The sequence below is a fragment of the Filobasidium floriforme genome, assembly GCF_021052385.1.
Source record: "Filobasidium floriforme strain CBS 6241 chromosome Unknown HD553scaffold_1, whole genome shotgun sequence".
Lineage (NCBI taxonomy): Eukaryota > Fungi > Basidiomycota > Tremellomycetes > Filobasidiales > Filobasidiaceae > Filobasidium > Filobasidium floriforme.
The window spans coordinates 201,456-228,929 of NW_025763622.1; the positions used below are offsets into that span (position 1 = coordinate 201,456).

General features: G+C 53.5%; 8 protein-coding genes across 8 annotated transcripts; 3 read left to right on the forward strand and 5 right to left on the reverse strand.

Moving 5' to 3' along the window:
- Positions 1-2,315: 2,315 nt before the first annotated feature.
- On the reverse strand, positions 2,316-4,866 carry HD553DRAFT_302105 (uncharacterized protein). Its single transcript, XM_046178695.1, has 3 exons — positions 4,181-4,866; positions 3,015-4,064; positions 2,316-2,828 (listed from the first exon to the last, which is right to left on the reverse strand). The coding sequence occupies exons 1-3, from the start codon at positions 4,469-4,471 to the stop codon at positions 2,592-2,594; spliced, it is 1,578 nt and encodes a 525-aa protein (XP_046039946.1). The 5' UTR covers positions 4,472-4,866; the 3' UTR covers positions 2,316-2,591.
- Positions 4,867-8,963, forward strand: HD553DRAFT_302107 (docking domain of Afi1 for Arf3 in vesicle trafficking-domain-containing protein). The gene is made up of 9 exons (XM_046178696.1): positions 4,867-5,427; positions 5,564-5,863; positions 5,953-6,013; positions 6,133-6,921; positions 6,987-7,556; positions 7,620-7,892; positions 7,959-8,120; positions 8,233-8,355; positions 8,471-8,963. The coding sequence occupies exons 1-9, from the start codon at positions 4,967-4,969 to the stop codon at positions 8,567-8,569; spliced, it is 2,838 nt and encodes a 945-aa protein (XP_046039947.1). The 5' UTR covers positions 4,867-4,966; the 3' UTR covers positions 8,570-8,963.
- On the reverse strand, positions 8,833-10,600 carry HD553DRAFT_337999 (uncharacterized protein; the record flags this gene model as incomplete). Its single annotated transcript, XM_046182317.1, has 4 exons — positions 8,833-8,873; positions 8,953-9,030; positions 9,094-10,291; positions 10,376-10,600. The coding sequence occupies 4 exons, from the start codon at positions 10,598-10,600 to the stop codon at positions 8,833-8,835; spliced, it is 1,542 nt and encodes a 513-aa protein (XP_046039948.1).
- A 3,238-nt stretch (positions 10,601-13,838) lies between these two features.
- Positions 13,839-15,815, forward strand: HD553DRAFT_1011 (uncharacterized protein). The gene is made up of 4 exons (XM_046176372.1): positions 13,839-13,917; positions 13,979-14,313; positions 14,385-14,608; positions 14,660-15,815. The coding sequence occupies exons 2-4, from the start codon at positions 14,238-14,240 to the stop codon at positions 15,620-15,622; spliced, it is 1,263 nt and encodes a 420-aa protein (XP_046039949.1). The 5' UTR covers positions 13,839-13,917; positions 13,979-14,237; the 3' UTR covers positions 15,623-15,815.
- Positions 15,816-16,002: 187 nt separating this feature from the next.
- HD553DRAFT_338001 (uncharacterized protein) lies at positions 16,003-19,943 on the reverse strand (the record flags this gene model as incomplete). The annotated part of the gene is made up of 10 exons (XM_046182318.1): positions 16,003-16,761; positions 16,825-16,901; positions 16,973-17,046; positions 17,120-17,196; positions 17,256-17,342; positions 17,402-17,659; positions 17,720-17,809; positions 17,874-17,977; positions 18,044-18,276; positions 18,355-19,943. 10 exons carry the CDS (start codon positions 19,941-19,943, stop codon positions 16,003-16,005), a joined length of 3,348 nt encoding a protein of 1,115 aa, XP_046039950.1.
- A 1,295-nt stretch (positions 19,944-21,238) lies between these two features.
- Positions 21,239-23,682, reverse strand: HD553DRAFT_302119 (putative NADPH-adrenodoxin reductase). The gene is made up of 4 exons (XM_046178697.1): positions 23,171-23,682; positions 21,978-23,048; positions 21,552-21,896; positions 21,239-21,480 (listed from the first exon to the last, which is right to left on the reverse strand). The coding sequence occupies exons 1-3, from the start codon at positions 23,432-23,434 to the stop codon at positions 21,561-21,563; spliced, it is 1,671 nt and encodes a 556-aa protein (XP_046039951.1). The 5' UTR covers positions 23,435-23,682; the 3' UTR covers positions 21,239-21,480; positions 21,552-21,560.
- On the forward strand, positions 23,662-25,932 carry HD553DRAFT_302124 (uncharacterized protein). The gene is made up of 7 exons (XM_046178698.1): positions 23,662-23,773; positions 23,883-24,956; positions 25,061-25,145; positions 25,216-25,246; positions 25,313-25,553; positions 25,657-25,680; positions 25,752-25,932. Exons 2-7 carry the CDS (start codon positions 23,928-23,930, stop codon positions 25,761-25,763), a joined length of 1,422 nt encoding a protein of 473 aa, XP_046039952.1. The 5' UTR covers positions 23,662-23,773; positions 23,883-23,927; the 3' UTR covers positions 25,764-25,932.
- A 143-nt stretch (positions 25,933-26,075) lies between these two features.
- Positions 26,076-27,363, reverse strand: HD553DRAFT_290472 (structural insight into the sequence-dependence of Nucleosom positioning). Its single transcript, XM_046178346.1, has 5 exons — positions 27,138-27,363; positions 26,968-27,068; positions 26,827-26,898; positions 26,632-26,730; positions 26,076-26,555 (listed from the first exon to the last, which is right to left on the reverse strand). The coding sequence occupies exons 1-5, from the start codon at positions 27,182-27,184 to the stop codon at positions 26,464-26,466; spliced, it is 411 nt and encodes a 136-aa protein (XP_046039953.1). The 5' UTR covers positions 27,185-27,363; the 3' UTR covers positions 26,076-26,463.
- Between the last annotated feature and the right edge of the window lie 111 nt (positions 27,364-27,474).

Sequence of the window (27,474 nt, forward strand, 5' to 3'; positions counted from 1 at the left end):
CGTGTCGAATAGCCATCACGCCGACCTACTTTTTGATGATTATCGAAGACGCGTTAAAAAGAGGTTGTTGTTTTTTCGTTTGACGAGAGATTTGAGGACTAGAGCTATTTCGACCTTGCTGACGGAACGAACGGGAAGAAGAACGAGACGGAACTTGAAGGAGAGTTGTTGAAAGAGACGGCGAAGAGAGAAGAGAAGAGAAGAGGCGAGGATGTCGTTGATGTTCATCACGACGAGGTCGATCTTCTTTGTTGACATTCGCTGGCTAGCTGGAGGTGGGGGAATGCTGGGCGTGGGCGTGGCAAGCGCAGAGGCGTCCGCACGCGTCGCGCTTCTAGTTGGCAACCGACGCGTTCCCTCGATCCGGCGACCGATGTTTCATGTCAAGCGGTGAGTCCCGAAGTGTTGGTCAAAGCAGCTGTATACCATGTATAACCAAATCGTCACTACGTACTGCTCCGCTGATCTAAGAGCCTCTCACAAATTCCGACGTGGTCAGGATTCAAGGAGATGAAGTTCCCTCCACAAACGAAACGCGACGCTCGGTCAAGCTGTTTCATCACGCGCCGCGTCCCGTTCGACGGTAGCCCGAAGCTGCAACTGCGGTTCTGGGAAGATCCCTATTCTGATTATCTGGTTTGAAGAAAGAAATAATAAGCCGATAGGAGAGGTGACTTGGACGCTGATTTCGTGCCGCCTACAAGCATCATTCGGCATGTCATATTCCATCCGATCTGAAACACTGCTTTGACAGGGAAGAAGTCGAGTCCTTCCAATTGAGCTGGTATGGACAGGTCTTGATCATAGCAGCAAGTAGGGGGATTGACATTTTGGACATGGTCGACGACAGTTTTGAGTGGCGTAAATGAAGTAGAAGGAAGCGGGACCGCTGTCGCCGTCTAATCTGACTAAAGGGGCGGAGGCATACATTCCAGGTCCTGGACTGTCAGTCGTTTTTTCGCTTTTCAAGCATAATCTTAGTCTTTGACATATGGTGCATTTCTCACGGTCGAATCGCTGCTTCCAGAAAACTTTCCATAATCTAGGATCGGCTACTAGGTGGGGCGAACGTGTTTGGATCGACTTGCCGCACCAATGCGACATGAAAGAGACGGCGGGTGCGCCTGCACATGACATAGTGTACGACCGTTCAAGGTGAAGAGCGCGAAGTTTGAGGTCTGGGAGCTAGGTATAGGGAAAGATCGGTGCCCTTCTCGACGCGACAATGAGCCGTTGGGTATCCAGAGGTTTGGTAAGGGTATCAATGAGCTGTATACGGTGGTTCTTGAGCTTGTGGGCAAAGGACTGTCGCAGCAATGCGCCCGGATGCGGACCTCGAGTGAGCCCTCTCGAAGCCTGATATTGATCCGGTCAGGAATGGATCATAGAGCTTTGATATGGTCATCGGAACATACCACCAAATTAGGTCGGCTGGTCTAGTGGTTTCGGGCGAGGGCTGCTCCGCAAGGAGGGTTCGTCAACTGTAAGACGCGCACGCGCGCGACCTGCGTTCGATTCCCAACTCGCCCTTTCTCTGGATTATTTCCTTCTGGACTACCCACTGGATATCGGCCTTCGACTTCACCTTGGACTTGACCTTCAACAGGTCCGACTACCAGCTTCACACCTCGACAGGACAACATAGAAATAGAACACCTTATAGACACGACGGGGGAGTTCCAGACCTATTATTTTTTTTGCTTTCGTTATCTTCTCTCTTCGAATGTTGCGGAGTTCAGGTATATTTACAAGTCCCTTATGTAGGTATGTTTGTGCCGTCTTATAGCTTATAAACCATTTCGTAGCCGTTCGAAGTAAATTACAATTGTCCTACAACACAGTCCTCGAGCACATGAAAAGATCTCCATTACACGCAACTCATGACGAGGCAAGAGCATCAACCCCATGACGAGAACAATTCAATGTGTTGCCGAAATGAATGAAACGAGGGACCGAAGCGTGGCGCGCTTCTTGTCATTTGAGAATTGACTCTCTGACTACTGGGATTGAGAATCTGTCGAACTCAAACAGTGGGCTTCATCTAGGTTTTCACGAAAGCCGTCCGCGCTGACGGAGGGTCTGCCCAGGGTTGAACATCCTCCAGCGGCGCTCATCGTTTTGAGCGACGTTGCCACTCTCGTCGAGATCCCTGTTCTCCTGATCGTCATGTGTCGTAGCAGCGCTCTTGGCCCAGGACAGGCATGAATCTAATTGTCATGGATTGAATCTTAAGCCGTGTATTTCTTGTCGTAACTGGTCAACTTTGACGTCCACTTGTCGGTAATGCTGTCTCGTTCAAGGCGAGCGTGGATATGTGAAGAAACAAGCATAAATCTGACATTTCGTGCGTGTGCGATAACCGCGCACCGTAATTACAAAGGGCGTTACATCGGGCGGACCCATCTGCGTCGTTCAGGGCCTCGTCGAATTAGATAGAATGGTCGTAATAGTTGCGTAAAAGTGGATCGATTGTCCTTTTGTTTGATTCTAGCTGATTGTTACAGTATCCTCCTCGAAGGCAATAACGCCTGATGGCGTCACATTTTCGTCGATGAAAGGACATGCACCTCGATATGTCGTGTTTCCTACATCTATCTCGTCCTCGATGGGTTGTTGTGAGTTCCGGTCATGAACAGGTTGGGCACGGCGTTTTGTCTGGTCGGGGTCGTAGCGGGCGTATTGACAGGCGCGGAAGGGGCGATATCGAACGTAGGGGCGACGGGGGTGGTAGGTAGTCCCGGATGATCGGTCAGAACGGTTGGGATAAAGTTGGGATCGACCGGACTGGGCTGAGGTAGACGGAGGTGGGAGAAGACGGGAGAGGTGTCCTACAGGTCGTCGCAAGGAAGTGTCGAATGAAGAGAGGTGAAAGGAAAAGAATCTCAGTTCACGATATTCCTTCGAGATCGGTTCTCCGCGGTTCCCGTCACAGCGCCGCACACTTCCTCCACTCTGCCTCGGCACCGCTACCGTCTCCCTCTTTCGACTCTCCAGCTCCAACCTCGTCGACTTACCATCTCGACGTCTCCATGTGTCATCCTCGAATCCACCCCCATCCCCATGGCCATGGCCACGCTCCTCCCCAAATCCAGGTCTGCGACCCCCATCTCTTTCCCCCGATTTTGCTGATTTTGCTGAATGAGAGTATGATTGTAACCTTGATCGAGGTGTGAACCCATCTCCGTGCCCAAGACCATCCTCGCTCTGGTCCCTCTTCCTTCGTTCGCAAATTCTAACCCCGTGCCCGTCCCCGGCGAGCCCTCATTGTCCTCCCTCAACCCAACACTCCGAAGCCCCCTGATCCCTTCTCTCCAGTACGGTTCCGCGTACCCGTCGTTCGGAGAGACAGAGACCGATAATTTCATCCCCTCGCCGAGATGAGGGGCTGCAGCTGGAGTCTGCCTTTGAGGTGTCTCTACAGGGGGGTATGGTAGCTCCTTGTTTTGCAGATGGCCGAAATGACTCTGGGTATGAGTATGGGTGGAAGGCCCAGCTCCAGATTCCATTCCGAGCTCACCGCCGCCCATCCCCGAACTCGCCATCGAATAAAGCGACGGAGGCGGAGCGTTCGGGTGCGCAGAGAACGGGTCTTCCATGTCCTGAGCATCCATCTCCATCCCCACGTCCATGCCATCCTCGTTATTGTAGTTGTTGCTGTCATGATTGTGATGGGGATGTAGCTGTAGGCTCAAACTGCCTGTTCCCGGCACTAAGGCATAGTCTGTCGAAGGACCTGGGGCAGGGTAGGCGTTCCCGGGAGCGTTGGTATTGGCATTCCCGAAAAAGCTGGGGATTCCGTTTTGGGAAGACCGGTTGTCAGAACCGGATTGTAATCCTGGTGTAGAAACGGACGAAGCGGCGGTAGGAAAGAACGGGCTGGGAGAGTAAGTGGGGTAGGTCGTCGTCGCAGTAGGAGTCGTGGTTGTGTTTGCCGTTGTTGTGTTCGTCGTGGAGCTGGATGCGAAGGGGAATGTCGAGCTGGATGTGGTATGGAGGAAAGCAGGTGGATTCGGGTGATATGGGGATGATGAGGAGCTGGAGAGGGAGAACGAGCTGGGTGTGTCCTGTAATATGGAGAGCGACCGACAGACATCTCCAGTCAGTACAGATTTCCTACTGTAGTCATACGCCACGCCGAACAAGGTCGCAGGACGAATGTTATATAGCTAAAAGCACTCACGCTGGTGCTCTTAAGCCTCTTCATCCCAAACCTCCTCAAAGACGTGTCTCCACCTTCCTGACCCAGAGCCATCCCCATGACGTTCCCTCCTGCTATACCCACACCTCCTCCCATTCCAGCATCATGCAAATGTGCCGTTTTTGCGTTGAAGAACACGCCCCCCTCATCGTCCCCATCTCGTTGTCGTTTGCCTAGGGAGGTCTTGAAGTGAAACGACGTTTCCCAGGGTGTTGTCGCCGGGTCCGGGTCTTGCATGTGCATGGATGAGTGTGGTTGTACTAGGGCCGGCATGATTGGTGATCAACGGAGGTGAAAGACTGGTGTGATAGCTTGTAGTTGTTGGTAGCTATGAGCTATGGTATTGCTAGAGGTTCGTTGCTTTTAGGACCAATTCGATTCAAGTTTCGTTTCCGGACGATACTCGACCGAGAGACCTGCTCGTCGACCTCACTACTTATATTTATCCTACACACTGATACTCTGTCAGACCTGCGAGCTATGACTATCAGGAAGACCATGCAGTGTGCGAGGGCACAGGTCGGAGTTGAGTTTGAATCGGAGTGTCGTCGTCGTCGTTGAAATGCTGCCATGCACATGGTGATATCGCTCGGTGATCAGGTCAAAGGAGAGAGAGGGAGCATCACCTCCACTTGCAATGATCGACCATATCACACCATCCCTCTTTCTCCCGCAACGAAGCAATCGATTCAGACTCAGACACTTTGTACACCACTCCGCCTCGTCCCATCTGCTGCTGCTTGCGCCGCCAAGCCAGCCCATCGCAAGATGTCGACATCCATCTCGACATCGTCCTTGCAATCGGAAATGCCGGTCATGTCGGATTCGACCGTCGATATGATCCTGGCCACCCGGCCCTTGGTGGACAACGAGATCGACCCGGGGTTGTTGGAAAGTTCCTTTGTCTTGCCGACTCATGGGCATGGAGGACAGCAAGCACAGGGACCAGGACATGAGCAGGGACAAGCTTCAAGGCAGGGTGGGGTGACGGCGGAGGAGGAGGATGGGGCACTTCGGATACCGAAGACGAGCTCGAATACGACCACCTCCGCATCCACACCTGCTGCTGGAAGGGGAACAAAGATCTCCACCAGGCTGCAGCAACATGAAAGACAAGATACGGACGTCGTGGAAGAACCCGTCAAGTTCGTCCTCCTCGCCGAGTTTGATATCGATCAAGGAGCCACCTTGACGCACCAGTATCCATTCCCTACGGGAACGGATGAACAGTAAGTCCTTCATGTGGCCTTGAGGTCTATTATGAATACAGGCTCATGGAGACGTATGCAATTCGTATTATGCCTGAACCTTTTATTACGATACCCTACACATCACTCTACCGACACGCTGAACTATAAACTGCAGCACCTTGGCAGAACTCATGCTCCCCGACGGGGCCCACTTAAGACCAGAAGATTGGACGATCTTCTATCTGAATCAGACGAAGAGGAACGCCGTAGCGCCCGTCTTAGCCTCGGAATCTCCTTCTTCTGCGACGGCTTCAGCACCTCTGGGCTCGGGCACAAGTTCAGGTGTCAATGCGAACACAGGTGCAGGCACACACGTAGGGGCAACAAGGGGGGAAGAAGGGAAAGAAGAAGAATTGGGGGAGCTTCTGTTCGTCCTGAATTGCGTGAGGATGAAGGAGGATAAGAGCGTCAGACGGTGAATCATCGCGAGGCGAGGTGTGCGCCGGAAGGGAAGTCGAGCTGATCAAGTCGCAGGTGCTTTGTGTGATTCGTTCGGAACTCTAGGGGAGCTATGGTCAAGGCGTTGGCTATCTGTACTACGAAGCCGTACATCCAGATTTACAAGGTGAGCCAGTCTAGGTGGGACATTCGCGATACTACAGCGCGTTGCGGTACAGTACAGTATATCTGATCGTCTTCGTTGCCGTCCTCCACAAACCGACATTCCACTTATGGTCGCCACAGCCTTTACTCTTGCTCGCTCTGGAAGAATACTATCAATCCTCTTCCCCGCAAGTCCTGGCGAAACTGTTCGACTCGCTCAACAACGTCTCTCTTCGAGGTTGTCCGACGTTGTCCAGGGCCGAACGGATCATCTTGAGAAATTCGGAGAGGAAAGATCTGTTCGCCGAAAAGTTCACTAGTCCGGGCTCAGGACTTGGATTGGGGCTTGGAGGGAATGTTAACGGAGCGTCGGGAGGCGTGGAGGGAGATACGGGGGAAGCAGGCGGGATGGAGGATCTGGACGTCTTTGAGCCGGATTGGGTACCGGAAGGACTGGGCTCGACGCTCAACGCTTCGTCGACTTCGGGTCCAGGCGGTGGAGTGACCATCCACAACGGCGGCTCTGGCTCTACCTCTGGCTCTGGATCAGGGCTCAGTATGAGGAAATCGTTCAAGAGCACTTTGACGAGATTGTCTGATGGCGGCGGGAGGCGGATGAGAAAGACGTCGAGGTCGTCCTTGTTGGGCGACAAGGAGGTGGGAATGGGCTCGGAATCGTCCGGCAGACCGGGAAGCAGTCGAGCGGCCAGTCCATCGACAAATACGAATCAGGCGCAGATACAGCAACAACAGCAAAATCAGCAATATCGTGGTTTGGGGATCGGGCGGCCCGAGTTGGATGCTGGGGGGACGGTCAGGAAGGCGGTGGGGCCGAAGGATACGCATTATTTCGATACTGTGGCCGAGTATAGCGGATTGAGTATACCAATCAGGGTCCCGCTCTCCATATTTCCGGAAGAGGTCGGCGATGTGAGTTGAAGTTCGGTGTTCTCGTACGGGACGTTGCGGCTGCTGACATTGATACGAACACACAGTACTCGATCATTCAGCTCATCCAGACGTTTACGCCTTCCGTGCCCGTACCGTTCGCCCCACCGTTTCACCCTCAATTGCATACCGCGGGCGCATTCACACATCCTATCATCCTCTTGCTCAACGCGCTACTGACCCAGAAGAGGATCATCTTCCTGGGTCATGGACAACCAGCGGGACATGTGGCCAACTTCGTCCTGGCGGCGTGCGCGCTGACGGCACCCGTCCTGCGTGGGTTTGCCGAGAGGGCTTTCCCTTATTCGAATCTGGCCGGGCTGGACATTCTCGAAGAGGTTCCGGGGTACATAGCAGGTGTAACAAATCCGCGTTTCGAAGATCTGCCGCATACGTGGGATCTCTTGTGCAACCTCGAGACGGGCAGGATCACAGTCTCGAAGGGTCTCATGAACGATAACAGTGACAGGGATACGAGCATGAAGACTCCCACTAGTACCGAGCAGGCCAACTGGGGGAACGACACCGAAAGCTTGTCGGGACATGCGGGAGGGCCCTCGAACAAGGAGATGCGATCGTATAATCCTGATACGCCGGATAACATGTTTATGGAAGAAGTGAGTGGTGCAGCTTCCTGTTATCGATCAACTGCGCTGATTGATTGTTTGCGCGTTCGACAGATTGTCGCCTCGATCAACGCTCACTACGGGGAACCCGCCATTCGCGCCCGTTTCACAGAGTATATGAGCAAATTTGTCCGTATGGCAGCTCGATATGAGGAGGAATTCTATGGCCAGACCAGCATCGGGTACCCTTCACAGCCCTTTCGCGAGTCTTCGCTCGGAGGCGGGTTCATTTTCCCGGACGAATCGACAAAGACCAAAGAGTGGTTAACGAATGCGAATAGAATCGAGGGGTGGAGGCGTACTCGGAGCTATCGATATTGGCGAGAGGTCAGCCGCACCGAGGTATTTCAATTCAATTGCGCATGACTGAAAAGCTCTCGGAACCTCATGCAGGACTTTCGAACCTGGCTCGACTCGCCATTCGCGGTTCCTCAGCTGGACGTGCAGCATCAACTTTCGAGACTCAGGAACGCCAAACCCATGTCGGAAAGCGAAGCCGCGCTGATTTACCGAAGCCTCGCTGCCAGTGTGACAACGTACCCACGGATCGCCGACGTAAGTATTGTTCCGTGGCGCCACTGGCGGGTAGAGCCAAGATACGGGCTACCTCCCAACATGGAACGGATCTGAAGTGGTCAGGGCTGATCGTTCAGTTTCCACCTGATAGCTCATCTCGCAACTACCACACCATAATGGGGGCCTGACGCCCATAGCATTGGGCTTGTTCCACCCGTCACAGAGCGTTCGAAACGCCGTGCTGGACCTGCTCGATCGGATGCAGCAATACCCGGTAAGTCGGCTTTCGATTCGAAATGGCCCCGGCGGGCCCAACAACTAAAGACTACGTCGCTCCTTTGGCGCTTCTCTCCTGTGCCTGCCTTTCTACCGCCCGGACGCCTGAACAGATTGGCGTTATCTTCCTGGGGAAATTGAATTGTTTCCAGCGACTGGCTTACCAGCGTCTCTCCGAAGAGCGGGAAACGCCAAGAGCCACAGCACCGTGAGAGAAGGTTCGACGCAACAGTTCTTCCGATTTAAAACATCAGCGACGCTCTCAGAGTGCTACACGATCACGTAATGACATTGGCCATGCTGTATGGATACAAGGCTTGAAGAAAAATATGCGAAGAAGGTAGTTCGATGTTACATACACCCGGGCCTATAGATGCCAACATTAGAGCTTTTATCGTCCCACTGTTATGTCGGGGATTGCGATTTTGTTTCGATTTGCTTGTACAGAACGGCAAAAGCCGTCGTCGTCGCTTCGTCAGCATTGGCCCCCTTCGTACTTGGCGAGCCGCGCTTGAACTGATTTGCATCAAGGATGAGACGGTTCATCAGTCATGAAAGCCTTGCAAGTAGATCCACCAGTGATAAATGAACTCACGCGCAGCATTCTCAGCTCGCAGCTGATCGATTTCATCTCGGGCCACCTCCAACTGTTGTTCAGTATCTTGCGCCTTTTCTGTATATCGGAATGACTCGTTAACACCCGGGACATGTTGGCGGTTCTAGGAATCAGACTTACGTTTGCGCTTGACCCTATGCGTCCTCGCGCTGAGCTTGTTCCGAAGCTTTTTCCTCTCCACGGCCGACATCTTGTAATAGGTCGGGGCATCCATTCCCCAGATCATTCCGTTCTTCTCTTTGCGCATGCTGTCGGGATCGTCGTCCGCGTTGACATCGACGCCTTCGACGCCATCGGCCGACATGTCGGTCTGCATCGAGCTGGTCGAGTCTCGATGGGTTTTGAGCAAGGATCCAGGTCCAGAGGTGTATTGTCCCGCGCTTCCCGAGGCGGTGTTGTTATAGTTCGGCCCGGGAAGGTGGAGTGAAACTTGAGACCGAGGGCTGGTCTGGGCCGAGATCGAATGGAGCACATCATCGCTGTACATCGAGACGGGCGAACCGGTCCGAGGCGCCCTCGAGTTGAGCATGGCCGGCGAGATGCTCGAGGCTTCGGAAGACGTAGATTCTCGCGAGTTCTGACGATCCGGTTGATGCATATAGCTCTGGTGTTGGGAGATATTTTGTTGCATCAAGCCAGGGGGGAAGCTCATGAACTGGTTCGGCACGTGACCTTGGAAAGAAGGCTGGCTCTGATGAAACAGCTGCGACGGCTGGACGGCCTGTTGCGAAGTGTCGCTCTGGTGCGAATAGAGCTGGGGCTGGTGTTGATAGCTCGAAGGCATCTGTTCTGGGCCTCCAGGTCGAGGGTAGGTGAAATAACTCCCGGTAGAGTCGAAAGATCGAGGAGGTTCTCGACTCTTGAACAACGGGGTCGGGGTCCTGACGTTGCCATCCATGAGCATCGACGCAGCCGAAGCTCCGGACGACGACGAGTCGACGCGGGACACCGAACCGGGCCCGCTAGCGAGAGACTCTTTGCGCAAGTCCGCGGCGGGTCCTTGGCGCTTGTTGTCGCCTCCGCCCATATTAGGCATCGCGAACGGCATGAACGGGGCCTCTTGCTTGATGAAGGTCCTGTCCTCGGGGCCGCCTTGCATGTGAGGATGCATGTCAGATATGGGGTAGTTTTGCGACATGGGTTGTCCGGGCGTGGGAGTGAGACCGGACGAGAAGATGTTTTCCGACCAAGGGACGAAGGTGTCGTTGATGCTGTCTCCCAACGAGGGCGACGGCATCGGCAAGAAGGCGGCGCCAGAGGTGCCAAAGTTGAACCAGGGAGAGAACAACGAGACGTTGGCCTGGTTCTGATGAGCCATCTGGTAGCGAAAGAGATCCAGACCGATCAACTCTTTGAAGAGTTGTTTTGCGAACTGGACCAGATCGCGAAAATCAGAACTCACCTCGCCGTCCTTGATCATAGCATCGGCTTGACCGTGCCTCTGCTGGATGGCATGGTAGAAACCATTCATGGCAGAGGTAGTCGAAGCCGGATGATGGTACTGCTGCTGCAGCTGCTGTTGCTGCTGCTGCTGGTTTTGAGGAGGTTGCTGGCCCGGATGACGCGCCTGTTGCGTTTCATACGAGGGAGGTTCGGCCATGGGCACGGTAGGGGATGCGTTCGACATGATGTATGGGTGGACAGGGGGTCGATGGGAGCAAGTCGATGTTGACGGTGAACCGGTGCTGAGGTAGAGAAGTAGTAGGTGTAGAAGAGTAGACTTGTTGAGGGGGGTCCGGACCAGATTATATAGTGTGGTCGAGGATGGTCAAGGGCGAGCGCGCGCTCACTAGTGGGACTAGCGGAAGCAGCGCGTGTGGCTTGAGATTTCTGGTACCCACACACCTCTCGATGACGAATACGGGGTAGGGTCGGGCGATCGCCTTGTGCGATCTTTGTCCGTCGCTAGTGTACAGAAGAGACTTCGTAGGTTGTTGATGTCCGAATGCAGTAGTAGATGGTATCTGGCTTGATCGGTGTCCTATCAGTGAAGAAGTCCGAGAGTTTGAAAGAAGTTGTTTGCTCGCGCTCCACAACCTCTTCTTCGCTGATCCTTAAGTATCGTGCGGATCGACGAGATCGTGCCAACTCGACGGCCACCGAGATCCGAGCCAAGTGAATGGGTCGTAGATTGTAGTAAATTGATTCTATGTTTGTACTCAAAGGCCGGCACCGAGAAGTCGGAGAGCTGGCTGCAGCACTACCGTGTGTAGGTAGAAATTTCGTCAGCTCCGCCAATTCGATGAGTAATGGTCGTCGGAACCAATACCCACCTCAGCTGTCTAGCCGACGGATGCAGATTTCGCGCTAAGAGGCCGTTCTTTCGGGCGCCGGTTGATCGGCAAGCTACCAAGAGGCCAAGAACATATACCTGCCCGCTGCCGCGATGTAGGATATCGTTATAGCTATAGCCGCAAGGTGATTGTCTGCCTCGCCGAAGTCTCACGTTTTCCTAGTTCGAAAAAAGGGTCGGAAATGAAAGGGATCGGCGGGGACGATCAAGCTCGCTGAGCTCTCGAGCTTTTCGTGTGTTGTTGCCTATATACCCTTGTAGGGTCCGTGTGGAGGTTCCGATGTGGAGGGCGACTGAAGGGACCGAAAGCACGTCGTGCCAGGCAAGAGATTCGAGGGGATGCTGTGTTGTTGCCCCTGGTTCGCTGAGCCGACAAGACCGAACCGGTTCCTTCGACCCGCAGCGATTATCGACTTGTGGGAAATGGATTGATCGCGAGAAAGGGTAGGGTAGGACGGGAAGATAGATGTCCAAGAGGAGGCAGAAAGGTCACTCGTGTTTGGTTGACCGCTCTGCTTCTGTCGATGTATGCGATTATGAAGCGATTCGAAGCTGGTATTATCCGATGGAACGCAAGATTAATTGCTTAGGCGATCACGCCCTGTTCCAAGGCAGGTGGATCCAGTTTCAAAAGAGGTGGATCCGGTTGCGAGGTATGGCTGGCAAGGAGGATAAGAGCCAGGGGTTGCTTGCGAAGTCTACCGGGTATTATGAAAGTATCGAAAGCAAAGCTAGCGCTATTATCTCCTCTTGGCCTCTAGCATGTACAAGGATCGAAAGTAGTGGAGGTCTCGATAAAGAGATGTGTCGCAGCCGAGCTGTACTGTTCGTGCTATGGAATGGTCAGAGCGTGTATTGTATGTTTTGTCCACCTGCCTTGCTCGATCGAAAGCGATATCTATTTCTCCCTGGCCCTTGGTCGGTCAACCGCCTTTCCCTCGGCCGGGGAGAGGGGCTTTCTTGAACGCCACGCTTTCGATGCCCGCGTCCGCCGTCTTCCCGGCTTCCTGCGCCTTGTACACACACTGTCCCCGAGGTGAGAAACTGGCCGAGCGATGGCAGGACCCCGGGGATAGAGATCAGATGTCGACGAGCGGGATCTGATCAAGATCAAAGACAAATCCTAACCGCATCCGTCTTGATCCGCGGCTCGCACCCCTTCGAGGGTCGCGTTCGGAACCTTCACTACTGTCGGGGTGCTTGGCGAGTTTTGTGTATGTGGAGGGACAATCACTACACAGCCTCGCATTCTTCCAATCCGATATCGTCGCGTCGGCACGAGCAAAAGGAAATGATATCCAGAGTCTCGCCGGCAGACCGCCTTGGAGCTGAACGATTCAAACACCAAATACAGTCGCCATTGCTCCCTTGTCAAAACTGCGACACCTGTCTCTCTTGCTGCACAGACACTCGACAGACTAGAGCGCCACTGGCTTGAACGGAACTTAAAAATGACATCACCCGCTATATCCATTGTCCTCGCTCGACCTTGCGAGGAGACCCAGTGATTCTTCTTCCGCTTGTGGACCCGACGCAGCCTCTGCGTATTTGTTGTTGTCCAAGCTCTGGTTCCATCTGCTGAACTGCGAAACCTCGATCGTAAGGAAGGCTTGGGACCGTTTTGGGTCGTCCGACATTGTGTCGAGGCTGGTTAGTCATCCGAACACCTCGATTGGGGAAGCTACCATTCGTACGATCTTCAGACGGTCGCGGGCGCGTCTCGTACTCGAACTGAACAAGGCGGGCTATATACGATTCACGACTGGGGGTGTATCGCATGGCTGGAAAGGATCTGCGACGCAAGGCAAACGTAGATCAATCTCGACGATCAGCCGAGAAACAACGCTAGAACATCGTATGTTCCCTCGGGGCTGGCTCTACAAATGAAAAGAACACACTTCGAAACGCATCGATCTTGGAATCGCATCGCGGCAGCCTCCCCCACTTCCCTCTCGCAGGACCCATGCATGGAAAAAGAAGGAAAACCCCAGGAATCCAGGGACACCATCGGTATTTCCCGAACTCGGCACCCGGCTCCGGAGTTAAGCGCGTCAAAGCCCGAGGACCAGTACGCCGACCGTTGGAGCACTGTGGTCCGTCTCGGACGCAATGTTAATCATCAGCAGAACGCATAGGCCGCGCGGTCTTGGCTGCTTTTTGGTTGTCCGCTGACCGCCAGATGATTCGTAAACTGTCAAACGTAACGGCAAGCAGGGTCCCGCCACTTTCGTCATATACCGTCATCGATTTACTCCGGCGAGCGGGCAGTCTCGGCATGGGTTTGGCGGCAGTCTCGGCATGGTTTCAGGAGCCGTGTTCAGCATTGGAGCTCGGGATTTGCTAACCAGAACCTGAGCGGTATGCAGCAAAACCAGATGCAAACAACATGAGCGTCTATACCTCGTCTTACAGCTATACCGGTCGCCGGGGCCTCGTCTGCTTACTATCGAAATCGCGCCCCTCCGATCGAGTCTGCAGACAAACCTGGACTTACGCGCGAGTCACGTGACCGTATGCCTTTGACACCGCGGGGTCCCCCGGTCTACCTCTCATCATCTTCACTCGTGTTCTCAACTATTTGATCGTTCTGTCATCAGGTCCTTTGCGAAGAATCAGAGCTTCAGCATCGTGTCAGTTGGTATAGATTGCCAGTGAGTTGCTCTACTTCATCGTCCAGGTATCATACGAGCTAACAGGGATGCATCGATGCAGTCTATACGTTGTCACGGCGGTTCGGGGCGAGGCAGTTAAACCCTGGCCTTGACGATCCGTCACTCTGAGCTCCCACCCTTCTGTACTCTGTCAACGAATCCTTGCCTCGCCATCCAGTTCTCTTAAGCTAGACTGTCTCTGGGACAGGCAACACGTCACGACTCTTTACGACTTATTACGACCTCTGGCCATATCGGGCCTGCCTTTCACGATCATACTTTCCTACGCCAACGCAATCGACCTCTCTGTCAACAGTACAATGAGCCAGAGACAGAGCAAACAGATGGTTGATGGCGGTGGATTGGCCGCAAACGATACCTCGACTACCACGATTCGTAAGCGGGTATCCTACTTGACCTTCGCCCTGAACACCGGAAACTGATCAGACCTGTCTGATTGCCCGTAGCTACTACCATGCACGACCCGTCAGCTCCACCGAGACTACCGGACGAGCTCATGCTCATGATCTACGGCTTCTGCCCGAGATCGACGCTTACCAAGTGCCTCGTACTTGATCATCGACAATTCGACCTGGTCGTCAACATTATCTGGAGAAACATCGATTCAGACAAAGTCGAGCTTCATCGATTCTCAAGATTGATGAACGATCCTCTGAAACCGGCTGGTCTGGTGAGTTTAGTATGGGACCCGCTTAGGACACCAAGCTGACCTGTCTTGTAGCACCGCTTGTCGAAGTACCTTTCCGCCGTCCACACATACTACGCTCCGGATTATCCTCGATTCCTGAGATTCGCAAACGATATTCCTTCAGAACTCCGTGCTATCGCAAAGAAATGCCCGAATATCCAGCGCCTGGAAGCCGACGGCGTCAAAGCCAGTGTCACTTTCTGGCGTGGACACGCAGAAACATGGACGGAGATGGAAATGGAAATTTTCAACGTTCCATCTTTTATGGAAGGCATGGCCCTTCGCGAGTGGGACGAGCCTGAGGAACATGACTCTGATCCGGCATTCGCAGTCGAATTACCGACATTCGTTCTTACTCGGCTTGCCATCGAAGGGAGGGAAATACTCGACATTGCGGGATACCGTCATGTCGACCCTTCCTTGATTCCCTTCATGAACTGGATCCTGCCACATATCGGCAGCTTGCGTACGCTTGAAATCGGACCTTGGTTTTGCGGGAGTGAATACGCCCAAATGTTTTCTCAACTCTGCGCGCCGACGGTTGAGAAACTCTGGTTTTATGGATACGTTAGCGATGAGCTCATCGTCAAATACGTATCGGCTTTACCTGGCCTACGCGACTTTGGTTTCCGCCCTCAGTTGAAAAATCCCAATGAAAAACGATCAGGCCGAGATCTCAAGAAGACTTTGAGCGATCTCGACTTGGAGAAGATCACCTACTTCATGGCTCCGCCGAGTTACAGACATTTCATGGTCCCACCGCCGGGTTCGTTAGGAGATTTCTTGATGCCACGCGGCGATCCAACCCTTCCGGTGGACTACCGGGTTTTCGACGATGTCGTGTGCTCTACCGCACGCCACACCAGCTTTGTACACGCACGCGACACCTTGTTCTGCACAATGGATCACAAAACCATCCGCGAGAGGGACTACAAGTGGATCATGGATATGGTGAACCTGGCGCGCAACGTTGGACAGGCCGAGCAAGGGTCCTGAATATGAACACATCGTCATAGTCACCTGTCAGGATGGCTATCGGAATCGCAGTTTGACCGATACTTGAACATCGGGCGATCGCTGTTTCTTCTACGAATCCTCACTAGTGGAGCTAGATCGCTCGTGAGCCGGTCGCTGTTTTTGAACTGGAAAATCATTTGAGAGAGATCGCTACGTTGGTTCATCATGGTATAGGACAAGCGAGATTCAAGCTAGTTACAAAATGCGAATTCTCACGATCTGTCGGCTATCATGTCCGAGAATTGTTGTTGTGCCGAAAGGCCTCGTGATTCTGTTTTTATTGCTCGTGATATTGTCATTGTTATTATCACCGCCATTCCCATCGTTGCCGCTGATTTCGTACATCAACTTATCTCGCATCAACGATGACCACGCAGGCGACCTTGATATGCTGGTGCAGGAACTGGAGGCGGCGCTGCTACGACGGGCGCTGGAGGTGGTGCCGGTGCGGCCGGTGCAAAGCGCACTCGGTTTCCGGGAGCGTTTCGAAGAGCCTGAGCCTGAGCATGAGCCTGAACAAGAGCCTGGGCCTGAGCCTGAGCCTGAGCCTGCAATGCGGCCATGGCGCGTGGCGGAGGGGGTCGTACAGCAGCGGCAGCGTGCGCTTCTGGAATTCCACGCGCGACTTCTCTAAAGACCGCATCAATGTTCGCTGCGACGTACGCTCCGGCTTGCGGTGCTGCAATTCCTCGTGCGACTGCCATGTCTCGCATGATCGCTTCGATTCGAGCCCTATACTCGGCCCGAATTCTCGCGACGACTGGCCCGGCCAACGGCACTCCAGGTCGAAGTTGCTGCTCTTCCAGAATCCGACCTTCGTAGATACGTCGAGCAGCGTCGAATTGGGCTCGCCCGATCCCTTCTGCAGCTCTTGGTACCGGGAGATGAGCTGCGCCAGGTCCACCAGCAGGCGGAGCGGCCTGTGGTTGCGGTTGAGCCAGCTGGGGAGGTACCACCGCAGCAGCGTGTGCAGGATAAGCGCCTGGAATTACAGCCGGACGAAACACTTCGTTTTGTTGCGGAAGGGCCACTTCCACGTCGGGTTGAGCGATTTGTCGACCGAGACGAGCTGCTTCGTTGATGACCTGATCTTGAGCTTGGTTTCGCGCTTCGGCGACCTGTCGGATGCAACATTAGCCTTCAATCAAACTTTGCTGCTTTCGAGCTCGTACAGAACTTACCTCGGCTTGGTAAAGCTCGGCCGCATTGACCGGGTCCCATAATCTGCATGGATTAGCTTTATTGCCCCCATAACCAGCTGGGCGATCGCGTAACCGGTTCACTCAGCCCTATGGTATAAAGACACTCGGAGATCGAATTTGCACTCACCTTGATTGAAATGTGCATACCCAACGGTTACGATCGCTCTACAGATGTAACAAGAGACAGTCCCGCACGATGTACTGCAGCCGAGGGTCGAAATGCTGACCGATTTCAGCGCGAATTATCGATAATAAAGAACGACATCGCACTCACCAGGTGATTTTGTTACAACCAGATTCTTTGAGGAAAGGTTTCTGGCAGCTGGCCTTGGGACATTTGCGAACCAACGCCTGCAGGTGAAACGCCCAGTCAGCGGCATACACAGTCAGATACTGCCGTCAACGCTAACCTGGGTCATGGCCTCTTCGATAGTATGCCTAGAATTCAGATGCTCGTCTTCCGCCGCAGCCTCAGCACAGGTCTTAGGAATATGGTCCTGTAATGACAACACAGTGAGTATAGGTCTACGGTACCTGGCCCGATGCGGGAACTGACCGGTTTCTTGCAAGCTCGACATGATACAACTTGACAATTCGGATGCTGGCAGGTAAACAGCTTTTCATGTTCGTTGTCGATGACGATAGCGAATTCGCAAGATGGGCACGTTTCGAGATTCTCCAGACCCGCGGCTTCGAGCTCCTTCCTCTGGACCAACGCAAAATAACTGTTCGTCACCTTTGGAGTCAAGACTTTTTTGACGTCGCGTTCGGTGAACTCGGCACGGCAGCCGCTCTCATGCATACAGTGGACGGGCTGTTGTCACACATGGTCAACTTGAGGAAACCGACTGGTGCAGGAGGACAGGCCACTTACCGCCTTTTGATCTCCCAATGCCGTTTCCAACAAGCGCTTGAAACAATCTCGGCAGAAAAAGTGTCCGTCCCGACATTGTATCATGTAGACCTGCAATCCTCCCATGAGTTCGAGGCTCCGACAAATGACAGAACTCGCCACTTTGTATGCTTACCAGATGATCATCCCCGAAACAGCATTGACACTCGGTATCCCCATCACCCTCGAGTGGTTGCAATATTTTGACCGCCTCGATGCTGCACGTATCCGCGTTCTCGACTATGTGAATATGCCTTCAGTTAGCTATGCGAGTCCTCGAAAGAATCGATCAGTCTTTCGACGCACAGAGCAGACCTATCAAGAACTCCTTCTCCTCTGCAAACGTCACCGCGCCTTCATCGACCTGCTTCGCGGCCTTGCCCTTCGCCTTGGTGTTTTCTTGTTTGGTAAGATCAACTTCGCGAGGCACTTTCATCGCTCGCCAGGGTCTCTGATCTTCGGGCAAGGTGTATTGAAAGGCGAGATCGAGATATGTTGGAACGTAAAGTCCGATGTGAAAGTTCAGGTTGTCCGTAATACTACCGGGATGACAACAGAACCGAATCAGCAATCATTTCCGAGAGGGATGCAAACAGCTTGGAGTGAAGGTTACTGACTGTTTTTGAGTCATCAGGGGGAACAAGTTGAGCAAGTCTTTAGTCGCGCTCTTGCGATATGCCCATCCTTTTCTGTCGTCCAGCTTGACCTTTTCGCTCTTGTAGTTCACCCTTCCATCAACGAGATACTCAATCTCGTCCACGTCCAAAACCCCATCGTCTTCATCCGGCTTGCGTTTCTTTGGTGCAGAAGGCCCAGCTTCATCCTCAGCTTTCCGCTTGTTGTCCTTCACTTTCGGGTACCTAGCGAGATCCGTATCGAACAGATGCGCAAGGATCTCTCCGCAAGCATCTTCAGCCGTGATCTGACGAGCCGGATCTCGGAAGATTTGACCCTCGATGACACCTCGGAGATGATCCGGGCAGACGTCTGGGATAAGCGAAATGACAAGAGGGATGATCTCGGGGATGTCGACCATACTCAGGAGACGGGCAGGTTGAGGCGGTACAGGTGCTGCTACTGGTCCAGGTACGAGGGCGGGCACAGCTGCCGGTCCTGCAGGTCTCGCCTCGTCCCAAAGCTCCTGCGGGATGTGAGCCCAGAAATCGTCCTCCTCGTCATTGTTGTTGTTGTTGTTGTCGTGGTCGATACCGATATCAAGATCCACGTCCATATCCTCAATTGCCGCTTCCAGTGCTACTACTGCCCGGACAGCTTCAGCGCCCCCAACTTCTGCACGTGGCTCGTCGGGCGCAACTTCCTGCTCCTGCTCGATATCTCTCGCTCGACCTGCTCCTGCCGCATCTGGAGCATTGCCTGCCTCCTTGGCCTCGTGGCCTTGACGCTTCTCTCCGCCCTTTTCACCTCGAGTAACGATCCTAAATCTATCTTCCTCCTCGAGCGGGACGAACTTGATCTCGCCCTCCACCCGGTTCTCGACTTCGTCCTCGTCCTCTTCGTCTTGAGGTCCAGGCCTTCTCTGGTTCCCGTTCGTCTTTCCCCTTCTAAGTTTAAAAGCAACTTCGGGCTCAGGTTTCACATGGGCTTTCGTCTTATTCGCGGATCCAGATCCAGAGGCTTTCGGTTGTACATCCCCTCGCCTGCTACGCGTACTCTTGCTCGGAGTAGCGTTCAGACGGACTTCGGTGATCTCGAATCCATCTTCCTCGTTCTCGTCTTCATCGCTCGATCCGATAGTGATCACTCCGGTTGATCGGCCCCTCTTGCCTCGAGTCTGTACTTTGGATGAGGAGGAAGATGTGTTGGGTCTAGTCCTCGCAGGCTTCTTGTCCAAGATTCTTGATTTAGGGGTAGATTTCGACTTCGAAATAGATGCTCTACCGGCACGGTAATCATCATCACTCTCTTCATCCTCTTCCTCATCATCCTCGTCATCGGTGCCATCGTCGGGTTCCTCTTTCCTCCCATTCTGCTTGTCTCTGCGTCTGGCCCCGCTGAGCCCGCCGAATCCACCATCCTCGGCAAACGGGTTCGCGAAGGGAGGTTCGGGTTGTCTCAACTTCTCTTCCAGTTTGAACGCACGAGTCCGAACGGGTTCATCTTCATTGGCGGTGTCGTTCTTGGATTTCATCTGTCGACGTTGTCGAAGCTGGATGAGAGCGTTGTTGACGGGGAGGACTTTGCTCATGGTCTTCGTCGGATCTGGCCGAAGGGTCGTAGGTTTAGGGTTTAGCTGGAAATGCTTATAGGTAAACGCAGAAGGATGGTGGAGAGCAGGTGGATGACTTACCATATGCGTTGTGATGGAGAGATTGCTATCGCTATGTTTTTGATATGGTTGTTGTCGTTGTTGTTGTTGATTGCCGGTTGTTGAAGATGGTATCGATAAAATGACTGGATGATTGGGTCAGACTTCCGTGCGAATCACGACGTGCGGGTTCTACCAGAGGTTGGTCAGGTCCAACGTCGTTCAGAGGAAGTAGTAGTATATATGTTGAGGGATGTTTGAAGAAGTTAAGAAACAAAAGCATCATCAGTCGCCATTGAGGAAGAGATCCGAAGAGACATGCCGAAGCGATAGGTGTGTCGACTTACTGGATTGCACGATGCTATTCAGTTCAGTTCTGTGCTTGTATGACCTTGTATCAAGAATCCAGCCGATACTGTTCCACCCTTCTCTTGTTACCCAGCTTGACGACGAAGAAGGTACCGCAAGAGCGCAAGATCTTCTTGCCTTGCCGTTTGGCGTCCCGTCGTCTTTGTTTATCCTTCGGCTCGAGTCGCTTTGGCTCCTAGAAGATGCTATCGGTCCCGGACCGCCGCAACTTCGACGGCTGTACTTGGGGAGTGTATGGTCTTCAAGTGTGTTCTTGCTGTGTCGCTATTGTTGAGGCTGGGGTGTAGGTAAGAGTGGCTGAATAGATGTCTGTGTATATGTCAACATGGTCCGATCATCATCAATAACATTCCAATTCGAAGGTCGACCATCGGAAGCATATTCGAACGAAATTTGCTTCCGGACGACTTACCTCTAGTAGCGGTTGATGAGTGGTGTCGAAGTTCGAAGATGGGAACAAGAGAATTCCTGCTCACCCGACCTGGTATATATACTTTTCAAGGACTGGTCCCTTTCGCAGTGGCGGCCGGGGGCAAGGGAGACACAGGGCGGATGGTAGCTTGGGAGGCGGCGGCATGCGGAGCTGCTTCCTGCAGGACACTCTGCAGGATCGGATTCGGGCGACCGGAAACACGTATGGCTTGCGGATTGTCGTCGCGGTCGATGTATCACCTCCATTATTGCCAATAGTACATGTGCGATGTATCGCGGTCGTGCGCGACACTGCGACAGGGTCTCGCAGGTACAGCTCGGTCTGCCTTTCTCCCTCGCGCACTAAAATGGATGAGCCGCTCAGACTGGGCGATTCCTGGATATCATATGTACGATAATATCTTGATATGCAAATATCTACACATTGAGATGTACCGCGCACGACCTTGCCTGACTCCAACGACGTCACGCCAATTGAATGCCTGCCGCCGCGACAACTTCAAACGCAAAACAGCGAATTGCCAACGTGTTTCAGGGTGATAATTTTGATCCAAGCCGAATATCGAAAGCGCGGATCGTATATTTCGTCGGGGCAACTCCAGCTTACAACCCGCATGATCTCGATTAGACCAACCAGCTTCCAGGGTCATCTGTCCCTCCCCGAACACCAAACTGACTTGCATACCATATGTCGGGATATCAATCATGACATGACACGAATAATGCACGATGCCTCATCTCCCTTACTGAGTACATTCAATCCAGCACCCCCAACATCTCCCGTATCGAGACAAACTTCTCCCTGGGCTTCCCTCCGCCCGCCTTTTGGCCCCTCTCAACCTCGGCCCCGTCGATCCTCTTCCAATCTCCCAACTCGACCACCCGTTTAGTCGAGTTCTTTACGAAATCCGGGGTCGCACCCAGCTCCGGGGTCAAATTCAAAATCGACGAGGAAGAGCTGGCCGACGTCGCCGGAGACTGGTAGTGATCGGTCAAGATGGTCGAAGCTACCGCATAGGCTCGTTGCATAGTTGACGCGATGACACCTATGGGACCGCTTGCGATCCATCCGGCCGTGTACATCCCGGGAATCTGCCAAGGTTGAGATAATGAGAGTGAGCTTGATTGATTAGCTATCATCGAGCTGAACTGCGGCCGGATTAGATTACTGACCATGACCCCGCTCCCATCCGTCACCCTGCCTTCGAGGTTCATCACCCTCGCCCGAGCTCTATCAAACGGGACCCCCGCTCCTCCCATGTCACCCTCGGCGTCTTTTACATCCCATATCGGTTCGCCCCTATACCCGACACTCTCGATGACCATCCCTGTCCGACGTTCGAACTCTTCTCCCGTCGGTCGAGCCAAGACCGACGATGGCGATGCCGCTGATGTGCTCGCCGGGTCGACAGGCGCCCCTGGAGAGGGTGAAGGAGGTGTGGAAGGTTGTGGGAGAAGAGCGTTTTGTGCCCAGAGGATCGAGGATATACGCTTAGGTGTGGAGGACGTCGGGTCGGAGAGGAAGCTTTTAGGGGATCGGAGGAACCCGAGACTGAACTCCTTATCCTCTATAGAACTACTCGGTCTCTTCTTGCCGCCCTTGGCCATGAGATCTAATAGCCTCGACCTCGCCCGATCCCCCTGGACCATCCCCTTGGCCTGTTCCAACATCTCCCCCTTGACAGGCTCATACCGGATCCCTTCGAGGTTGACCATCTCCCTAAACTCCTTGGTCGTAAAAGCCACCTGGGCCGGTCCTCTCCGCCCCACGACCTCGACCCGCTTGACTTTCGAAGTCTTCAAGTGCTCAATGATGGGCGTGGGCATGTCGGTAGAAGCGAACTCCGAGGGCGGTTTCAAGAGGATCCTAGCGCAGTCGATGGCGACGTTTCCATGGCCGACGATCGTCACCTCTTCCCCGCTCAGATCCGGAGCCAAGTGGGTGTAAGCAGGATGACCGTTGTACCAGTTCACAAACGCCAGAGCGGGGAAGACGTTCTCCAGCCTGTCCGGCGAAGCGCTCGACCCCGGTGTGTTGGGGAGAGGTGTGGAGTGGGACGAGCCATAGGAGAAAAGAAGGGTGTTATAGTAAGGATAGAGAGATATCAGGGGGACGTGAAGAGCGTCAGGGTAGGTATATGGTGAAGAACCGGGGAGAGGGGAGGTGGATGAGCCTATACAGACGTTGCCGAAGAACCGAAATCGGGGGTCTGTGGCGAGCTCGTCGAACTTATGCTGGCAATTCTATGTGATGATACATTGAGAAGGACCAAGTCAGTACATGTGCGCACATGCGATACTTCACACAGTGCCTGTTCAATCCTAGACATGCCGTACCCTTTGCCTTAAGGTCCAAACCCACGCACCTTGACCTCGGGATGATCCGGAGCGACGCCATATCTCGCCAAGCCGTACGGCGTAGGTAACCTGTCATACATGTGCACCTCGACATGATCGCCATGTTCCGAGCCGATGGGTAGTGTCTGGAGGATCTTGGATGCGGTGTAGAATCCTGATGGGCCTGCGCCAATGATCGCCAGGCGGAGAGGTCGCGATGAGAGGGACCTCCTCGATGAGGTCGGCCGGGTGGCCATTGTCCTACGTAGGACAGCCGAGTGACGGAACAGCATGATCTACAGTTCTGTGTATGCGTCAGAACGAGGTGGATTGAGGTCGATGAGATGGAAACGAGTGGCCGAGGGATAAGAAGAGGTTGTCAAAAAAGTTGTTTGCACTTCGTCATGGTCTTCGGCGACCTCGAGGTTTGGATGACCTCCACCCCGAATCAAGGAGCGAGTCAGAGGGACAGATGACCTTGAATCATGATAACGACTCCAATTACTCCACAACACCTTGCAAGAGCAAGACATCAACCTCGCCATCACTTACTGGGTTCTCTCGCTCTGGATTCTGGGTTGACAAAACTAGATCGAACGTTTCCTGCTCATTTACAAGTCGACGAGCCGTGCGTAAGTTTCGGGCGAGTAGCGAGTAGAGAATCTCTCAACCAACACGCAGAGATAAGGGAATGCTGATGATATGAGTATCGTACTTTGAATGATCAACCACGGAGCGCAGATTCTAGCACAGCGTCACACTCACAGACAGTAAAACTCTCCCAAAATGGTCTTGACACTCCGAGCCTCTCGACAACTTCGCTCGTCATGGCATACTACGAGCATGATGACCACGAGCTTCGCCCGGTCGATGGCTAGCAAGCCAACCCCGGACAAGTCTCACCTGGTGACCACCTACGAAGACTCGATCTTTCCTCGAGGATTCAAGGTAGCCTCCTCTCACTGTGGGATCAAGAAGAAACCCGGCGTCCTCGATTTGGGGGTCTTGGTATCGACCTCGGAGACGCCTTGTTCGGCAGCAGCTTGTTTTACGAGGAACGTCTTCAAGGCGGCTCCGGTGCAGGTCAGCAACGAGCTGCTGAAACGTCATGAGGGCAGGGTCAAGGGGTTCGTAGTGAATTCGGGGTGTGCGAATGCGGTGACGGGGACGAAGGGTTTGGAAGATGCTTGGGCTATGAGCGAAAAGGTCACCAAGGACCAAAATGTCCAGGGTCAGGGTCAGGGTGGGACATTGGTCATGTCCACAGGAGTTATCGGCCAACACCTTCCTATCGACAAGATCACCTCCTCCATCCCCGATCTCACCTCCAACTTGTCGTCTTCCTCCTCCGCATGGCTCGGTCTAGCAAAAGCGTTCATGACGACAGACACTTTCCCCAAACTCCGAGCCAAAGAGTTCCAACTCAACTCTCAGACCTATCGTCTGGTTGGGATCGATAAAGGAGCGGGGATGATCCACCCGAATATGGGACCCCCTCACGGTACTCTTTTGGGTGTGATCGCTACCGACGCCCCCATCCACCCGTCAGCGCTTCAGAGCGCATTGACGTTTGCAGTGGATAGGAGTTTCAACTCCATCTCGGTTGATGGGGATATGAGTACGAACGACACCATCCTCTGCCTAGCCAACGGAGCGGGCGCTGGCGAGCGACGGGCCAAGGAGATTACGGAAAAGGGAGACCCAGAGGCGTACGAGACGTTCAAAGGAGAGTTGACGGCGTTCGCAGAGGAACTCGCTCAATTGGTCGTCAGGGATGGAGAGGGTGCGACCAAGTTCGTCACCGTCAGGGTCGAGGTGAGTCATGGCCCATCGTTGAGAAGGGCACTACTTGCTTGGTTTGGAAGAGTACTGATAAGATATTTTCGCTGCATGCATTTTCGCCTTTTGCTGGCGAGTAGAACGCCCCGTCATACGATGTCGCTAGGAAGGTAGCCTCGTCAGTGGCTACATCCTCGCTCGTCAAGACGGCATTGTACGGCGAAGGTGAGCTCAAATACCTCAAGGTAGATCGGAACCGGATGGAGCTGATTCGATGTGGTGATCTTGCTGGTAGACGCCAACTGGGGACGAATCCTCTGCGCAGTGTAGGTTACGAGCCGATCTGCGGCCCATCCATCCTCTTTACTCAACCTCAAATACTTTCCCTGTAGCGGCTACACCGACGTACCGGAGGGAACTATCTCTCCTGCCTCGGTCTCGGTCTCCTTCATCCCGCCCGCCAAATCCTCCAACCCGACCCCGTTGAGGTTGTTGACCAACGGCGAACCTGAACCCTCGATCGATGAGAGCAGGGCGAGCGAGATTTTGGCAGAGGAGGATCTGGACATCTTGGTCGATCTCGGGGTGGAGGGTGGAGAGGCGGCCAAGTATTGGACGTGCGATTTCAGTCATGTGAGTTCAATAATCATTCGGCATAAGGCGACCTGCTTGGGTCCAGCCGAGATGGAGAAGGATAGTGAGCTGATTTGTACGATAATCTGGTTGACGATCGTAGGAATACGTCACTATCAACGGAGATGTAAGTTGCCCGTCTCTTCTCCGTAGCAATCTGGATTTGGCTGATCAGTCGCTTTCCTGGATGACCTTTAGTACCGTACATGAACGCCTTTATATCGAGCCTTCGTCTATCTATGTATGGGCCCGGTGTTATATCTCTCGCTTTCGAACGAGACTACGAGTCAATAAGTCGATGATGAATAATTAGACTAGCCGTTCGTGTGCCAATCGAACCATTGCTTGCCGATTTTCGCGGAACTTCTGGTGGTAGGATGGTGGGTTATTTGCGTGAACACAGCTTGACATTGTCTGTCAGGAGGACGGTAGTCCAGCAGACGTCTAAGCTCCCAATGTCATCTTTCATCACAACAAGGACGTGAAGACGCTAAGCAGCGAAAGAGACCCGAAGCAGAGAAGTAAAAAAAAAAAGACTCGTCGTCATCCCATAAAAGATCATGGTACTATGGATACAATAATCTCTCAAATGCGAAAGGGGATCCGACGAATAAAGTGCGGTGGGGATGGGCGGATGTGAAATGGGGTTATCGATGCCGTCGACTCTGGCCACGTGTCGCCACCGACAAGGCTCTCAGAAAATTAATGGACTTGATCAGGGTCCGGGTTCCTTAGAGGCCGAGAGAGGCGAGGTTGGGCGGTCGGTAAAAATGTTGTGAGGAAGAGCGAAGTCAAATGCAGTGCCGTGTTGAGTTGGTTGAGAGGATGATGGTAAGGTAATATCGAAAAGTCGTGATGGTGGCGAAAACGAAAAAGATGTGCGATAGAAGAGGGGCGACTAGGCGAAGACCTAAGCCCTCTCTCCTCGGAGCCTTCGGGCGAGCTGCATGTCCTTGGGCTGGATGGTAACTCGCTTGGCGTGAATGGCACAGAGGTTGGTGTCTACATCGAAGGCGAAGGGAAGGATCGTAAGTGATCGAGATCGAGAAGCAAAGGAAATAGCCAAAACCGGACGTACCCTCGAACAAGCTGACGAGGTAAGCTTCCGAGGCTTCTTGAAGAGCCATAACAGCCGACGATTGGAATCGGAGGTCAGTCTTGAAGTCCTGAGCGATCTCTATATATAGTCAAAGCCATACAAGACGTGATGAGAAGCGTCAGTATTGAAGATCGTCAGGGGAAGGACATCGGCAGTGGAGGAAAGGCGACTGACCTCGGACGAGACGCTGGAAGGGCAACTTCCTGATCAAGAGCTCGGTGGACTTCTGGTACTTTCGGATCTCACCTGCAAGGTCGTGGAAGATGAGCAAAGGAACAGAGACGGATGTCGCATAGATTCGGATGGCAGACTTACGAAGAGCGACGGTTCCGGGCCTGTACCTGTGGGGCTTCTTGACACCTCCAGTGGAAGGGGCGGTCTTCTTGGCAGCCTTGGAAGCGAGCTGCTTTCGGGGACTGAAGAAGAGGCCGTCGATGTCAAGTTAGGGAGATGGATCAGGTTGAGACGGTCGAGGTGGGACTCACGCCTTTCCTCCAGTGGACTTTCGGGCGGTTTGCTTAGTTCGGGCCATTGTTAATAAGAGTTTGAGGGTTGGGGTTTGGTATCGGGGCGAAGGCGTTGAAAATGAGTCGAGATTGGGTGTTTGTTGGTGAAGAGAAAGAAAATGGATTAGAATCGACCTTGAAACCTCGAGAATCCGACTTGGTCTTATACGTTTCTCCCGACCTTGGGCTCTACGCGATGACGATCGCGAGACGCGCCTCGCCCTGCCCCAAGAGATCACGTGAGTGTCCACAAAGTAAACAACCCGATCAAAACGCATTTCTCCGCGGACTTATGCGTTCTCATACTCGAGTCCTT